The 17,995-nt window shown below is 39.6% G+C and overlaps 1 protein-coding gene across 3 annotated transcripts; it reads right to left on the bottom strand.

The window, feature by feature from the left end:
• Window positions 1-1,346: 1,346 nt before the first annotated feature.
• On the bottom strand, window positions 1,347-16,502 carry pan2 (poly(A) specific ribonuclease subunit PAN2). Of its 3 annotated transcripts, none has more exons than XM_038721978.1 (26): window positions 16,403-16,502; window positions 15,600-15,906; window positions 15,312-15,481; window positions 15,056-15,176; window positions 14,831-14,908; window positions 14,477-14,747; window positions 13,843-14,188; window positions 12,926-13,022; window positions 12,574-12,693; window positions 12,352-12,471; window positions 12,095-12,223; window positions 11,746-11,945; window positions 11,410-11,558; window positions 11,135-11,241; window positions 10,922-11,020; window positions 10,759-10,847; window positions 10,314-10,455; window positions 10,047-10,184; window positions 9,861-9,920; window positions 9,690-9,780; window positions 9,444-9,601; window positions 7,552-7,695; window positions 6,723-6,902; window positions 6,432-6,525; window positions 2,155-2,358; window positions 1,347-2,034 (listed from the first exon to the last, which is right to left on the bottom strand). In XM_038721978.1, the coding sequence occupies exons 2-26, from the start codon at window positions 15,885-15,887 to the stop codon at window positions 2,000-2,002; spliced, it is 3,630 nt and encodes a 1,209-aa protein (XP_038577906.1). In that variant the 5' UTR covers window positions 15,888-15,906; window positions 16,403-16,502; the 3' UTR covers window positions 1,347-1,999. The 3 variants fall into 3 exon arrangements, with proteins under 3 accessions (XP_038577906.1, XP_038577908.1, XP_038577907.1); XM_038721980.1 differs by having other exon boundaries at window positions 2,167-2,358; XM_038721979.1 differs by having other exon boundaries at window positions 16,430-16,448.
• Window positions 16,503-17,995: the final 1,493 nt, after the last annotated feature.

Below are 17,995 nucleotides of genomic sequence, written 5' to 3'. Positions count from 1 at the left end.
TATTCCCTCCAATTCCTTAATTCTTACCTATACAGATGCATCTCAAAAAAATTTGGGGAGAAAAATAAAACGTTTGAGCTCCTGAGTCTGGGCATTTATCAAACTTTGCTATCGGATTTCAAATCCAAATTAAATTCTTGTAAAAATCTGAATTGTCACATACATCCTACAAGTTACAGCAAGTGTTTTCCCCCAAACCCGATACACATGTGTGCTAAAAAAAAACAACACATTTTCAAGTGTTTTTTAAAATGCACCTGTACTAAACGACAAGCAGAAAAATACACTTGACTGAGTTCCTTTAACCCTTTTCGATCATAAATCGTACCTGTGTTCATTATTGCCCGTGAGTGTATATCAAAATCACTAACCGTCTCCATCACGGAGTATGGTATTGTTCTAACAGGTAGCTGCAGAATGTTGCATTGAGCCAATAAATGCAACTCTTCAGAGATTCATGCAGATGCTTGTTTTTTTACCAGCATGTTGTCTTGGTTTAAAAATAGCCAATGTATCTTACTCTTTGTGCAACATTATACCCACTGTAACTCATCAATTCAAACATATAATCCTCAGATCTGGTTAAAAAATAGGTCAAATAAGTAGTCCTGTTTTATTTATCCTTTGAGCTATTTTCATAAGATGCTAATTTTGTAATTTGAATACAGGAGCACTGTTTGGAGTGAATATTTAAAACAGAGTTTGGGTGGCTCTTCACTCACGTGTCACTGCTCTGGGGTTGAGTAAAAAGGTTTGCATTTCTTCCTTTTACACTCATATGTATATATGAGCTATCAGTGAGAAATTCCAATCAAATCAGTTCTGAAACCATGTTACTACACATCAAAATACAGAGAAGGTTGACCTAGATCTCCTAGTGACATTTGACATTTCAGATGCAAAAATTCATCAAAGATGCAAAAGTACTGAAGAGGAAGTTTCTTCACAAAGCATGCAGAGTCAAAAAAAATCAGGAGGGGAATTCGAAGCAGGATAGACGACTAAAATCCCGTACGGGAGATCAAAATTCTTCTGGATCCACTGAGTACGAATTTATGAAAATCATGTTTGCAAAAGACCTTATAAATATACATTAGTGGATAGGAAATAATATATTATAAATACAAAAATTAAGTAAAGTAATGCATCCCCATATTGTAACAGAGGCTAGCTCTCTACTCATTTCTACAGATGAGAGGACCATAGTGGAAATCCAGTATGGTCCTCTCAATAATTCTATTTATTAATTTATATATTGTTTGTATTGATTTTTTTCTCTTGTAATACATTCATTCTAATTACTTACGCCATTTTTAGGCAAACCCATGGCCATCTGTGCAAATTTGTGAAGTTTAGATGGTACGCATTTTAATACTGAGGTGTACATGGGTATCTGTTTATATTACTGAAATGTGACTATTTGTATATACAGTCTATGATTTGTACAACAGACTTTGTTTTTCACTTTCATTTCTTGCAAAAAGGCATTTCACATTCTGAGATATGTTATCTTAGTACTATTGGGAATGGCTGCCAGGAGATGCTATCAAACCTATCAGGAAAATATGCAACCAAGCTACAAATAAATTCACTGTAAAATTTGAATATACTTCTCTGTGCAGTCTATTTGGATGATTATGTATTAATGTAAAATATCTTTCCCGTTTCCTGGTATTAAACACACATTATCTTCTATTGCTCATCATACTGAACCATGATTTATTTATTTACATGCAAAAAAAAGCTGCATTTAAAATGAAAAAAAAAAGACTCAAAACTCTAACTTTTTCTGGAAACCTTTCCTAGACAAAAAAAAAAGTACAAATCTTGACATGATTAAAAATTGTTTAGTCACAGAAGTGGACTGTACAGGCAACAACGACCTTCATAAACTCTGTGCACAATGCAAAAATACATGCAAATAAGTACAAAATATGACATTAACTGAACTAGCATTGATCAGTCAAAACTCTGCGGTGGGGATATGTCACGGTGCAGCTCACAGCCCCATCACAGAGGGAAACACAGCAGCACCTGTTGAAGGAAAGAGTGCTTTCAATTCACTCACACAGACTCTGTCATGAACCCCTCCCATCTAAACTCATTGTTATGTCAAGAACTTCAGCCTATGTCTAATTCAATGTTGTGTCGTACTTTTTGGGCTACCTTGACCATCTCCTGTGTCAGACTCTGGGACTTTCCAGTCCAGCTGGCGGCCTTTTTCATAGAGTCCCTTCAGGACCTTCCTGACTTCGTCGTTCCCGCCTCCGCGACTCAGCTCCAGGTACTTTCTGTACAGCTGCAGAGCAGTGCGGGCGTCCTCTATGCTGTCGTGGGTTTCCCCCTGGATGTTGAGGTCTGGGAGCCGCACAAAGAAAAGAACAATCAGGAATGACTAGGCATATAGACAGAGCAGCTCTTCAACCGTTACATTTACAGTTTCCAATGCATGTAGGGGAAGTTTAAAACCTCAACGCTTTAGTGCCAAAACACGGACATCTAAATTATACATGGTGACATTTGACGACTCTTAAGGTAACTTCAGTCCCTCCAAAATTGACCATCTTGTTAATAGTGGTGCTGGCTCACCGCAACTTGCACTCTACTCTGTTGCCCCTCTAAAAAAGAAGATAATTATACATATACCTCCAAACTCACAAACTATCAGATCTATCTCAGTTTGTACATGTTAACGATGAATCAAGCACAAAACCTTGTGAAACTCACTATGACTACCATAGTGAGTTCCACCAGGTTCTGTGCTTAGACCAATTCTATTCACCTTCCTTTAAGCAATATTATTAGGAAACACTCTATAAACTTTCATGGTTATGTAGATGATACTAAATTTCATCTATCAATCAAGCCAGATGAAACCAATAAGTTAGCTAAACTTGAAGCATGCCTTAAGGATGTATAAACCTCGAAGACCTGTAATTTTAAGATGTTAAACTCTCTTCAAGGACCGCCTTTTTTCTCCAACTTAACATTGGAAAACTCAGGCATATCTTGTCTCAGAATGATACGGAAAAACTAATCTGTGCATTTGTTACTTCTAGGCTGCTCGACAAAATTCCTTAAGACGTTTCAGTTGACCCAGAATGCTGCAGCATGTGTACTGACAAGAACCAGGAAAGGAGATCATATTTCTCCTGTTTTAGCTTCTCTGCACTGGCTCCCTGTAAAATCCAGAATAGAACAGGGTTTTTCCTACATAGAGAAATTTTTCCTGCCAAAGGAAAGTATAGCCCCAAAATGATCAGAATTTGAAAAAAAACAAACAAAAAAAGCATTTCAAATATTCTCTGAATGTGTTTTAATAGCCATTTATTAAAACAACTGTTGAGCAAGCAGAACATAAACTTAAATACGACGTCTTGACCCCTCTCCTCTCATCCACAGCGCTGTTTTTAACACATGCACCTGGAGCTGGAAAACCAGCTGCTGCGTTGGTTTGACTGCGCCTGAATGCTCCGCTACGAAGCTCGCGCTAATAATAGAGATGACTTCCTGTTATTTCTCAAAATGTGCTTGAAGTGTGCCGGTCACTTTTAGGTGTACCGGCACCGGTACTCTTCTCTGCCCTCTCCAGATCAGGTTCTCTGGGTACTACGTGAGGCTCACCTGTTCCTGTTCTCTCCTCACTGCTAATCTCTGCAGGGAGATCCGGTGCCTTTCACGCAGCCGTGTGTTAGTTGCTTGTCAAAATCACTTTTCATGAACTGACCAATCACAGCCTGGAGTAGGCAGGACATTAAATAAAGGATGAGGCACTACAGCGAACTTTAGAAATGTTGTACTCGTTCTGTATGCAATAATTTAATGACTGAAAACAACCCACAAAAATGAAACTGCTGTTTTGTCCAGCTGGAATTAATCTTATAGGCTGCTAATGGTAAGCTATTTAGTAGCACAATACTATTATCTGAAATTATAATGAATACACAAACATTAGCTCTAATCAAACCTTAACCACAGTGGTATAGGCTAATATCAGATTAAGTTTTTATTTGTGAGCTGAATCGTAACTAATAAACTATCTGTAAGCAGATTATCCAAATCAAGTGTAACCTGTAAATATATTATACTAACATTATACTTTCTATTTAATGTTATAATATTTATTAATACACTCATTTATACCTTTACTCCTCCAGGATGTGGATATATTTTATTTATCAAATGGTCAGAAATAACAAAAAAATGCATAGATTTCAGTCATAAGGTAACTCATTGCCTTTACTGTACATATACCAATCATGTCTACTGTCGTGCAAAGTCACCCCCAAAGGCTCATTCTGAGCCAGGAAAAACCCTGATAGAATTTAAAAATCCTTCTGCTCTCCTACAAAGCTCTTAATGGTCAGCCACCATTTTATCTTAAAGAGCTCATAGTACCTTACTATAGCCCACCAGAGTACTATGCTCCCAGAATGCAATGTTACTTGTGGTTCCTAGAGTCTCCAAAATTAGAATGGGAGCCACAGTTGGTCCTGGCTCAGGTGAGCCCTGAACAATCCTTTAGTTATGCAGGCCTAGACTGCCAGGGGACTTCCCATGATGCACTGAGCTCCTCTCTCCTCCACTCCATCTGAATGCAATCTTATCCCATTAATGCATGTTACTAACTCAACTTTTTCCCTTTTCCATAGTTTTGTGCTTTCTCGTCCTTCTCTTCTCTCCTTGCATCATTTTCAGCAGTTTTTTTGCGCTCTGGAGCTGTAGAGTCTAGATATGTGGTTTGGGGGCCTACTGCCCTCATGTTCCTGCTCGACACCCGCTGCTACAATTATTAGGGCCCGAACATGGAACATTTAACTTTGCACAAAACATGTCTTATGGTTTTCATGCATGGGAGTGGAAAAATGGCTTGCTAGTGCTCCCGGGCCACGATTCACCGAATTGCAAGAAATTTTTGTGGCAGATGTATCATTCCAGACCTACAAAAAAGCCTCTGGGAGTGATGCCCCAAACCCAACTAGAAGTAGGACATTTTGAATTTAATGGTAATTTTTGACGATTCACAGGTTCTGTACTTTAACAGTCTCCTCCTACAGAATTAATCCCATCGACTTCAAATTTGAAAAAATCTGAATTTGAAAATGAAAAGTTGTTCTATCTGTAAGTTTTTGTCGAAGAGCGTGTCCATACCGTGGCACTAAATTTCAGTGATTCGCTATTAAACAGAAAGTGGTTCTAACTTCAGTGATCCATGCTAAGATCTGTACCAAACTTTATATGTTTGATAAGAGTCCCGCCCTGAACACATCTACATGCAAATATTCACTCAATGTCATACCGCCACCTGCTGGCAACAGGAAGTTAGCCAAAAATTATTTTACTTACATGACAACACACAGCGTGGTCCACACTTTATGTACTGGTAAACTATACATAATTAGAGGGTGTTCTCTAGCGCCACCTAGGGGACACCTGAAGTGACATTTAACTCCTTCGTGACCAGTCCAAAGCACACGACTATTCAGAGCAGCGACTCCTGACCTCCAGTCATGAGAACATTTGTTATGAATTGGCGCTATATAAATACAATTTAATTGAAGTGAATTTAAATTTTTTAAAGTAGACTGACCTCAATAGTAACTACCCATGTCAAAAAAGAAAGTAGTTTGAACACGTGCGAATCAACTCGACTATTTATCGACCAACTGATGTGTAAGCCACCTGTCTATAGAACTTGGAAACGTCAGATAATCAATTAATAATTGGGAGCAGACATGCAATTGTGTGTATTTATTTGACTGCCTGATGAATCCAATATTCACTCTCTTTATGCTCTGTTTTTGGTCTCCACCAACTCCTGAAGGACATAGTTTGCTCTTTAGCTGCTAATTGTTCCACTTTAGGTCCACTATTCCATTCTTTTGGCCTATTACCACTTTACTTTGCTCAGTCTTAATGGATTATTAACATTAGTACTTCTATGAATTTTGTACTAGTCAAACATGTATTTCAACCCAGCAAGACATTTCTAAGTAGGCTAACAGCATATTAGACAAACATCACTGTAGGCCAGACAATGTCATACATGCTACATCACATCACCTCAGCTAGGTTGTATTTAACACAAATACTGTCATTTACTGTATACCCTGGTGAAATGTCAGGAATGTATGAAAAAATAGATACCACCCAAGCTTATTTGTATTATTGGGCTATATAAATAAAACAGATTTTGGCTGAGCTTTTTCTCTAAAAACAGCTGCGGCTGAAAACAAGGCTGTGGGAGTGGTGAGGGTGAACCAAAGCAGTGAAATTGTGGGCCGTAAACAATGAGGTGAAAGACACTTCAGTGAGTTGAGGGAACTGAAGTCGGGTGACAATTCTCTGCAGATCTGTCACTATCAGCCACCCCTTTCACACTACATGTAGTCATGGGTCCATTGTTAATAAAATAATATTGATTAACTTACCCAGAAAGTACCAGGCGAGAAATCTCAGAGAAATCATCCTCTTGCGGGGTAAATGGAACAGGTAAACAGTGTCAACGACTTGGTCTTTCAGAACCTTAGAAACAGCAAAGAAACAGACTGAAGTCACAACTGCTCAAAGAAAAAATATGTATAGAGATGTCCGATTACATTACATACATACATACATTAAAGTGCTTTTAATTGTGCACTGCCATGCACTACACAATCACCTCTAATCCTAAAAAATCCATCAACAAAACAGATCTGACTTTAGTTTGTGAAATAACATACCAATAAATTAATAACCCGAAAGTCCTTCTGTAAACCGTGGCCAACGAAGCGAACTCCTGTGTCGATAAGGAAGCGCAGCTTCAAGTAAGTGGACTTCAGTGTGGTCAAATGCTTAGAAGAAATCTTTGCATCCAAGTCCCCCGGTTTGATGCCAGAATATTGTGTCAAATAGTCGACGACCTGGAAGAACAAACATTCAGTGTCGGGGGTGTACACATGAGCAGCTGTCTCATAGGATTAATTTTGGAAAAGGCATTGTACCTATTCAAGGTTAATATTTGGGTTTGTGGCATTCATCTTAACAAACAAATAAAGACTTTTCTATCAAGTACTCTTCCTGTCCACTTCCAGACTACATAAACAAGGGACAAGTGATCAATCATCATCTGAGAACAATAAAAGAAGATTACAAAATGTTTCTGTGATACTTATTGTTTGTGCATCATGTACTAATTCAACTGCAAACAAAAGACAACACAGTTCGGCCTTTCTCTGCTCATTCCTCTCTACCATGAATGATGTGCTACTCATTTCAGAACTTTCCAGAATTGCTTGAATTTCGACGTGTAACTGATTATCCCGGTTTCTCCTATTTTGCCTCTCATAGTGTATTATCAAGTGAAAGTGTATTATCAACACTAACAAAAGGAGAGTCTGTTTAATGACTATGAAGGAAACATGATATAGGTAGTGATCGGAAAAAGTGTCATTCCTACATAATAGTTTAGTCAACAGTATCCTGTTTCCAAAACTCGCTTTAAACATACTGTTAATGATATATTTTTTGCTGTTAAGATATCTTGGTGTTTTGGACTCTGCAGTCTCTCACCTGCTCCTGAGTAGAGATGTAGTCATCAATGAAGGGCACCCCCTCGTTGGGCCCCTGACCCCTCACACAAGTGATCCTGGCCACAGACATCTGACTGGGCTTGATGGTCGATTTGGTGCCGTCACTGCGAAGTTCTGCCTCTTCCTGCAAACACACATTGTCATGTGTTTACTCAAAGTGTATAATCACAACAAAATGTCTTTAAAATAAGCATTATATATAACAAAGTATTTATATATTTTTTTGTAATATCAGTATGTCCACATTTTTTCTTGCTAGTAAGAGAGAAGGGTTTTTTTGTTCTGTTATGAAAGAAGTAACTCTGATCCACCTTTGGACAGGATACAAATTCTACCAAGTCAAAAGTATAAGAATTGCCTCCTTCAACTGCACAGCCTTACTGGTCTTGAGATGCTTATAACACAAATCTGGGCCAAGCTAGCTTGCTAGAATTTAACAAAGTGATTCAAAATTGTCAAATTTAATAAAAAAGGAAAGTCATTAGGGCTGGGCCATATGGCCAAAAATGTTATCACGATGAAAACATTTTATATTGTTCGATATCAATAATTATCACAATATATGTCTGTATATGTGAAGTTTAAAGGCAGATTTGTGCTCCTGAGTGAAAATTGAAGAAGCCAGATGGTTAATTATGTGGTGAAACTTTTCTTTATGGTCAGAATGGGACAAACACTTGATGCCAAACAGGGGATCACTTCACAAGTCTGAGGAAGAACATTCAAAACATTTTTTTTTACTACAAATATGATTAGTTAAATCTTTTTTTAGGCCTCTTTTTTCAACAAAATAAATATTTTAATAGAAAAATTAAGTGCTAATTTGTTATATAATTATTGGCGATAATTATAATTATTGTTTTATTGCCCAGCCCTAATAGTCATACAATATTTTTGTATACCTGACATTTTAAGATACTGAATAATGGTATAAATAAACTGTTGGCAGCTTTGGTTCATAAGTATTCAGTAAGCTTTCTTGTGACTAACTGAGTGCAGAACCACAAATGCTTTCTAGGAGAAAATGTCAAAAGTTTATCTCTGTTGTCCCGATTTATACATTTTATTGCAACTCACATCTTTCTGTTATGGGAGGCTTTTCACTCCATCTTCAAGCATGAACATCTGAAACAGCTATTAACACTTGATTTTAGATGTGGTTGGACAACACGTTGTACAAACTAGTTTGTTTTAAGCATACCCCGGGGCCCATATCACTGTCTCTGGAGGCTTCATTCATACTTGTAACCGGGTTACAGGTCGCTTTCTCCAGGAAGCTAATTTTTAAGACATCATGTAAATGAGAAACCCAACTTCCGTCATAAGGTTAGGGAATTAGAGTAAAGCAATTTCTTAGACTTGTAGCTACCTCTTATACAACTTTTTTTACTCCCCAAGTCTGGTAACAGTCACAGCAGAACGGGTGGACAAAAGGAGAGATCATTACACTGAGAGTAAATGTGTCCATCCATCCATCGTCAACCGTTTATCCTGCATACAGGGTCGCGGGGGGCTGGAGCCAATCCCAGCTTACATTGGGCGAAAGGCGGGGTACACCCTGGACAGGTCGCCAGTCCATTTCAGGGCAGTAAGTGAGTCCTTGTATTAAAAATAAGTCCATCCAAGGTCCAACTAAAACTGAAACATAAAGTAGCCTCTAGAAGTTGAAATAGGTTGGTTTCTGATAAACATGAGGAAGCAGCATCTTCTAATAGAGTTAAAGTAATCAAGCCACGCTTCCAAAATATGGTCAGAGGCAAAGGAAAGATTTGATTACTGACAGCTAAATGGATAAACGGCTTTACAGTACCATTACACTACAGTGCATGTAAACATGCTGTGTGATAGAGTGGCATTATAAACCAGACTCACCTGGTTGAGTGTGACAAACTCAGCGTCCAGTCCCACCAAGTCACCAGCCTGCGGCATCTCACTGACCATGAGGGGAATAAAAGTTGCATGGCTCTTCCTCTGCTTCCGAGCCAAAGAGGCCTCTGTCAGCAGCACACTGGCATCTATGGGATTTTTAACTGAGACAAGCAGCAAAGCATGGGCAGGTAAATTAACTGAATACAAACCTAGAAGGAAAATCTCCACAATAAATGTCCTAAGACTCACTGCGAAGGTCATATTTGGTATGGTAGTTCCTCTTGGCGTAGTACAGAATGGCTGGCACTTTCCAGCTCACATCAAACTGAGCAGCTTCAGTCTTTGACAACAAAACAAATACTTTTTACATGACTACAAACATAATTTCATTAGTTTAAATTAAAAACAGTCAAAATGTACCTTGTCAATTGGCTCAATCAAGAAATCATTGAAGAGGTACCACTGCTGGTGCGTGACTCCCTGAAACAAACATTTTAAATGCAAGTTTTCAAACACAGAATCGATGTGGCCGGTATAAAACATCAACTACACTTTTACTTTGCAGAAGCCAGTCTCTCCCACAATTCCAGTCTAAGCTTCGCTCACCTCTTTTCTTTGATGATAGGTTTCCCCTACTTTGATGTGTGCAACCAAGTTTCCACCTGTGCGAGCGTCTAGGATATGAGGCACCGTGACCACCAAATCATAGAGTGAAGCGCCCTCCGCCTCTTCGGCAGCACTTAACTGATCAAAGACAAAAGACAATGTAACGAGTCCTAAGTTCTTTACAACACGCAGTCAGCGAGCCAAGAAAAAAAAAAATCAAAATCAGTGTTTTAATCCAGTAATCAGCAGAAATTCTCCCTCCCTCACCTCCTCTCCTTCAGGCCAGCTGCTGATCTCTAGTCCCTGACTTTTGCTGATGGACATCTTGAGACTGACAGGGATCCAGACGTGTCGCAGATCCTCCACCCGTGTGTCAAAGGTAAAGCCCTCCATGCTGCACTCCTCCCCGCTACAAGGATATACAATAAGGTGAAAGTGAAGTTACAAGAGCTGAAACAATTAGTTGACAGAAAAAAAAATTGGAAACTAAACCAATAACCTATTGTTTAAATAAATGTTCAAATGTAATGTGCCAAATGTAGACCCAGCAGAAAATATGATGATTTTTTATTATTCATTATTTTACTTTTTTTTCTGATGTTTTATAGACTAATTGACTAATATTTTAACCGGAACCATTAATTGTTAATGTAAATAATTGCCAGAATTGCCAGTGCAATCCTTTTTATTTGGTATTAAAAAGGGATCTTACTCCAAACACCACTCAGTTGGCATGGGTGGGGGTTCTTTAGGTTTTGCAGGTTCCATCGCCTCTTTCTGCATGGCTTTATTGAAGGCGTACTGTGAAGAAAGCAAAATAAAAATTACATAATTCATGTAACTAGTAACAAACAACCAAAATGAGTGTTATTTACCTCTGCCTGAACCTTCCAGAATTCAGCCTCTTTAGCACTGTTCACCTCACAGTTGATGACCAGAACATCTGGAAGACATCGAATGTTGCGTGTCTGCACCTACAGTGGCAAAGAAAAACATTCTCATAATGCAGTATAGAGTGGAGTCATAATACAAATGTGTTGTCTGTTAATATAAGCTGCTGAAATGTCGCAACAGAGCTTTAAACGTACTGTGGGTTGATACTTCTCACAGTTTTCACACCACGCCTGAGTGCTCTGCTCCAGACAGATGCTCTTCTTCAAGATCTCAGCAAAATCATATTCCTTTATTGTTTTCTCTGATGAATCAAAGTAAAATAATATATTGATAAACAAATACAGAACTGTTTCACAGTGTTTTCTCTGGCACAGGTTATCCATACACTAGTCTCTCAGGGCCAAGCTTTAGGTACATGATAGCTACACAAGACTGTCCAATATACAGCAGTGTTGAAAGAGGACTCTACCTTGAGAGTTCTGCTCAGGGTAATGCATGGTGAAGAGCAACGTGAGGGAGGAGCGGACCGTCTCCTTGCCACAGCGACACAGGCTGCTGTTCTCAACTTCACATCCAAAGAGTTTTCCGATGGCAGACTCACCAGAGGAACCCAGCGAACTGTATCATTGGCACAACACAAACAAATTAGTAATTACAACTTCCCTAAATTTGTTTCTGAAAAAGCTTTGAGCCTAGAATACCTCCAGAATGGAGGTCTGCGCATGTCAAAAGCTTTGTTCAGGAAATAATTTGCCACTACACTAATACACACACAGTGATATCAATTTCTGTTGGCTGCTCGGACCTGCTGCTGGCTCCCCTGTAGGCCTGTGGGCCCTCCTGCTCCTGTGTCTCCTGGTGGAGCTGGGTGAGGATGAAGCGGTTCCAGCTTTGGATTAAACGCCCGAGTCTGGCCTTCCCTGTTTGCTCATCTGAGTCTGCGAGGATCAGACCCAGAGCTGAGGCCTCAGGAATGGTACGAAACGCTCGGAGGAAGTTACTGGCCTGAAGAAGTGAAGTTGGTAGAGGTTGGATTGGAAAATCTATATAGTATACAATGTGTAGTTACAACACAATAGTAATGAAATGTTAAAACCTCCACAGCCACAGGGATCAACCTGCTGTTATTCAGAGAAACAATAACAAAAATCTACCTGACATGGATCTCCTCGTGACAAATCAAGCATGTGGAAGAGGAAACCGAGCTCACAGGCCAAACAAAACTCCTTCTGGCACAAATGATTCTGCACTAGACACCGGATAGGCTCCAGGAAATATAAAACCTAATTCACCAACAAAGGAACAAGGACACAAAAACTCTGCTTTTATATAATCCTTTCAAAATATATTAAATTCCAATTGAAACTGATTAAAAAAAAAATCACTCACAACAACATTCCTAGTTTCTCACCTGGATCATGCAGTTACAGTAGGCATTGGGTATGTGAGGCTCAAGGCCAGCAAACAAGGTTCTATTGTAATGTTTGAAGTCAAAGTCCTCCAGTCCAAGTTTAGAGTATTTAATTGTGACCTGATTGAACACAAAGCAGCAACAGCAAACACATTATTATAAAATAAAAACAATCAAGGTTCTTTTTATACAAAAACCATAATGAAATATGTTAAGCCTAACCTTTCTGTACTTTTTGGGGACCATGTACAGGTGTGGCTCTTCATCGCGCCCAATTGGTGATTCGGGGACCTGGTTGTAATTATCATAATCGAGCTCCACTTCTTTAATTTTGTAAGGAACCTGAAACCAATACAGAAAATAGTTTTTACTACGTTGAAATCTATGTATGAAGGTGACACTGAACACAACAAAAATGACTATAATGGAAATGACACACTGCTAAGGCAATCACCAAAATACACCTTGCAGGAATATACCCACGTATTCAACAATTTAGTGTTTTGACAGCATTTACAAGAACAAAATGCTGTTGTAATGTAGCGTAAGATCTACATTGTATGTTTGGACCTGCCTGGTTCCGAGGGCGAGTTCGAGGATTTGCTGCATAACCAATAAATCCAACTGTTTTCATTGTGCGCAGGATTTCAGGGTCCACAGGAGGCGCTCGTCTGTTGGAAGGAACAGTATTTGTTGATGAAAATATTCATTAAATTGTAGCAGTTAAGAAAACAAAACAAAACAGGGAAACGGAAGCAACTAGCCAAATGCCGTAAGCACCAGCTTCCAGTTTATTAGGTACACCACCTAACCATCACTGCTGAAAAGAGAAATGAATAAGTTTCACATTCTGACTAAAATGAGAACATAGGGTGAGAGCATACATGTCAGTTTGATGATTATGTCTCATCACCACTTAAAAGATAAAGCTTGTGACATTCTATATATTTCTGCTATTGACAATAAATCCCAGTAGACCAAAATCAACAATGTGTTTATCTGTCTTTCAATAATTTCCAACTTCCCTATCTCACTCAGTCCCTTACCCACTGGTTCCTACTGATTCCATGAATCTTTGAAAACTGGTCACAAATATATTGTTTAATTTCTAACAATGGCTTTATATTTCTAAAACAGCTGAGCAATGTCAAATTTCACCAGCGTAACTCAAACTGGAGTAAATAATGTATTTGTTCAATACTACTTTCAGGTTCAGATCGAGTATTTCCAGCAGCAGGACAGTGAATGTGAGATTGAATCAAACTAAACTACAGTGTCAGTGTTCATCATAATAAAGAAACACATCAACCAGTGCAACAGTGTGGCTCATTGATGTGTTTTTATTAGTTTGTGGACAATAATGGAGCTATGTGGCACAGAGGAAAAGGCTATTTCATCAGAAGATACACAGACAATACTTGTTAGTTTTGCCATTACCAGTCATACAGAATCAGCTTAGGTAAAGACATATAGTACTTGTGAATGTGTTACCTTGGGCTGGGTGTAGCCAGTGCAGTGGGCCAGTCTGAGAGCAGTGGCTCTGTGCTAGTCAGCGGCATGGGGATAAGCGAGAGAGGCAGCAGGTCGTGGTTCCAGTCCAGCTGAGGTAGCGTGTCCACAAGGCAAGGGAGGGCAAAGTCTGTCTCCCGGGAGTAGTCGTTAAATGATACCTCCGGAGCATCAGACCACAGGTGTACACATCCCCCGGAGTCTCCGAAGGCCAAGGCTTGTTTGCTGGATGATACGTCAAAACTCATGAGCAACTGGCCCACAGTGTTGACGTGAAAAATGTCCGCCACATTAGCGAGACCAGTGGGCTCACAGAACTGGCACTGACCTGGAGAAAGAGGTGGTGGAACATTATGCCCAAGATACATGTGCCAGTATTCAGGAAACATTTTCACTCATATACCTGAGTGACTACAGTAGCAACGGTTCCTAAATACTGTAACCGGGACAATTACTTTTAAGTACCACTATTCAGGAAACACTTACACTGTTGTCACTGTAGGTATTTGAGTGTGTTATAATAATAAACGGCATGCGTCACATTTATTGACAAAACTCTACAAACACACTGGCTACAGAACTGGCATGTATGAGACCCAAATTCCCTGGTTGGTACCTGTCTGTGAGATAATCGCAAGGCGTGACGTGTAGGTAGGAATGAAGCGCAAGAAGAGGGGATCCACGTGCACCTGAAGTGGCGTTACAGCTCGCATCATACGGAGGTCATACACCATTAGGAAACGATCGCATGCCAACCCGTTCAAACCCCGGCTCGAGAACCCGCATGCAGCCAGAAGGTTTCCATGGACATCAAAGTCTGAGAGGCTGCCAGAGAACGCATCAAATTCCTGCTCCGTCTTGAATGTACGCAAGTCCCGCAGGGTTACCTGTTTATAACAGAGGGTCAATATGAGTTGTGTGTAAACCAGAACACATCTTTCACAAACTGATTTGATCAAGATATTCTTACCTTGCCAGAAGTGTGCCCACAAAAGAAGAAACGACTGGTTTGGCGCATTATTGCCATTCCAGGCACCTCAACACTGAACTGTCGAGTACATGTGACAAGAAAGTAAACAGTCCATCACTTGCTTTTGAGCATGTTATTCTTATATATGTCAAATTATGTCATGAGGTCCTCTGCTGCATGCACAGACAGCTGTGGATGTTGATAAACTTAATTCCAATGTCTCACCTTTTGAGTTTCTTGAACAGTATTCAAGTCAAATTCAACCGCATAGTTTTGTAATCCGCCCATAAGCAAGGTGTTGTTATCGGTCATGAGAAGACTATGCATATCAGCTCCTTCGTCCATCCTGGAATGCACACATATATTATTAACAATGAATTTGCAAACTTCATTACTTCAGTGAGAGAACAAATCATGTTACAGCTTCAGTTTGCCTACAATAAATCTCAGCATGTTCATCCAAACATATTTTGACACTTACGGGTAATCAAACATAACAAGGCCCCCACGAGTGTGGCATTTGAGATTACACTTGGAAAGGAACAGGACGCCTGTTTCCAAACTCTGAATGTGTCGGATGTCGTCAGCTGCATGGGCTTGGAAGGAAGAATAGCGGCCCATCGTAGGTCCGAAGAACGAAGTTACATGACCCTAAAGAGAATAATTAAAGTAAAACGACTTAATGACATGGTTGCTAAGTATTCGTACATTTTCATTCGATTAGAGGCAACCTGCATGTTTCAGAAATAATCATAATCAATCCTCTTACTCGGTGGTTTCCCATCCAGAGCATCTCCTCCTGAAGATCAAAATGTGTTGCAGTGACTGGGATGCCAACTTCTGAGACTGCACTGTGTAGCTCGGAAAACATCCCCTCCATGAGGTGTACAGGCTCAGGGACTGTCACGGTCAGCCCCTCTGGATCAAGCTCCACACCCTGTAGCATGCTGGGGTTGAGGTGGGGGTCCATGGAGGGCTCCATCCCCGCGTCCATAGTCCCGTGGAGGCTGGGTGGGTACTCACCCATCCCAGCGTCGAGACCGTCAAAGTTCATCATGGGTTACAGTTAAACCGACCTGCAATGACAACTACTGTAAATAATAATACCAGCCTAGCTAATAAATACATTTGTATTGTTTTTTTGTTTTGTTTTTTTGAGAAACTAAACTCAAGTGAAGTTATCGCCCCATAAACTCAGGCTCGCTTTCCTGTTGTAGCTTTTGCTTGGCTAACAGTGTAGCTAGCCCCGGAAGCTAAAGTTAAAGCAAACTGCTAGCAAAAGCCTCCAAAGTTATAGTATTAATTACTAAAATGTGTACAGAAAGCTAAGCTCACGTTTCTTCACCCACAACAGCGTTTCGTTATTGGGATTTTGGCAACTACTATAAGTTATGGTACTTGCACGGTTAGCTAATTTAGCTAACATTAGCTAACGTTAGCATCGTCAAGAACCAGACAGACATTGTTGTGGCTGCACATCCAGTTGCAACACCCAAGATATCCGCATGACTGAAGACTGTGTGTCGCTTTGTTACAAAAAACTGTGTATGTAAATGTAAATAGTACGCCGACCTATTCTAGGTCTGTAATACGATTTACCGCACAGGAGTCCATGCTCACTTCATTCACAACAATAACACACACATTTTAAAAAAACAAAAACATATCCGGAGCAAACAGTGGTGCGTTCAAGAGCAGCGCTGGAGATGCAGGATTCATTTCCCACATCAACACCGTGGACCAGTTGCTCATGAGTTCTGTGAAAGGGTCAGCAACTCCTTTTCATGTGCATTAATTCATTCATTCGCTAATACACCGGCGTTGTTTTATAGTTTATTATCATTGTCCATTTAGGCCGTGCAATAAACATTCCCTTTATTTGCCCCCGGACTCCAGATCCTCAGGGGCCCCTGGAGGTACCGTGGGTCATCTAATTTGATGAACTGTACATTTGTAGATCTGAAATAATATAGGAAATAATGGAGAATTCATTTAACTTGTTTTTCAAAGAAACATACCAAATGTTCAATTATTTCACCTTTACAAAATGAGAGCATTTACTCTTCTTTTTTTCCTTTCAGTTTTATATTAAACTGAATATGTTGGGGTTTGGACTGTTGGTGGGACCAAACAAGACATCTGAAGATGTCAGCTTGGGCTTTAGGAAATTGTAACAATAATTTTCAATGTTTTCTGAAATTTTATTAGCCATACAAATCATTTATCAATTGAGAATTGACTGAACACAATACAGGGTTTTGCAGAATTGTCCAGTATTGACATTCTCCTCTTAAGACAACATGTTGAGTGGAAGGAAGGGGTGTTCAACATGGGCCCACAGTTAAAAAAACGCATCTTTTGTGGGCTATAATGATATGTCATGTGAGCCTTCTGTACATCAGTCCTTTTACAAATCTCAGTGATTTCTCCATAAAACTGACAAATGGGCTAACATTTGAGAAAAAAAAAATGAGTAGGCCTATCTGTTCTGTGTTCATTTGAATTGAATGAGTAGGCCAAGTAGCATCCTTGTTAATATGAGTAGCCTGCTGATTACAAACCCTTAGCTACTTTGTTTAACAATAATGTTTAGTGGGCTAAACCAGTCAGTAACTGGATGAGCCTATTTATTACCACTACATAAATAATATAGAACACAAAGGGGTGGTGAAAGAAAGCACGAAAATATCTTAGGCCTTATCGTTTTCTTTCTCTGAAAAAAAAAGTCTTTTCAAAGTCTTTTCAAAGGCAAATGTTTTTCTCTGGTAGAGAAGAGGGGCAGATCGCGGAAATTCAGTTCATTATCGCCCTTAAATGTAAAAGGTTAATCTCACTTCCTCGGCATAGCCATAGATGTGAAACTTGATAAGAATTAAAACACATTTGGGTTAATTGGTGTTTCACCTACTGATTATCACACACACTTAGTTGTAATATAGGCTGGTATGGGTATAAATGCATTCTAGAGATCACATATACATTAAAGTAAAGGCATATTAAAATATATATTAACTTGTTCACTGCGATGGACTGGCAACCTGTCCAGGGTGTACCCCGCCTTTCGCCCGATGTAAACTGGGATTGGCTCCAGCCCCCCGCGACCCTGTACGCAGGATAAGCGGTTGACGATGGATGGATAAACTTGTTCATATTGATTAATTATTT

The sequence above is a fragment of the Micropterus salmoides genome, unplaced genomic scaffold (genome assembly GCF_014851395.1).
Source record: "Micropterus salmoides isolate LMB-PRFRI ecotype aquatic unplaced genomic scaffold, ASM1485139v1 Ms_hic_scaffold_16, whole genome shotgun sequence".
Taxonomy (NCBI): Eukaryota; Metazoa; Chordata; class Actinopteri; order Centrarchiformes; family Centrarchidae; genus Micropterus; species Micropterus salmoides.
Note: the sequence above shows the minus strand (reverse complement) of the source record. Positions and strands in the feature narration are given on the sequence as shown.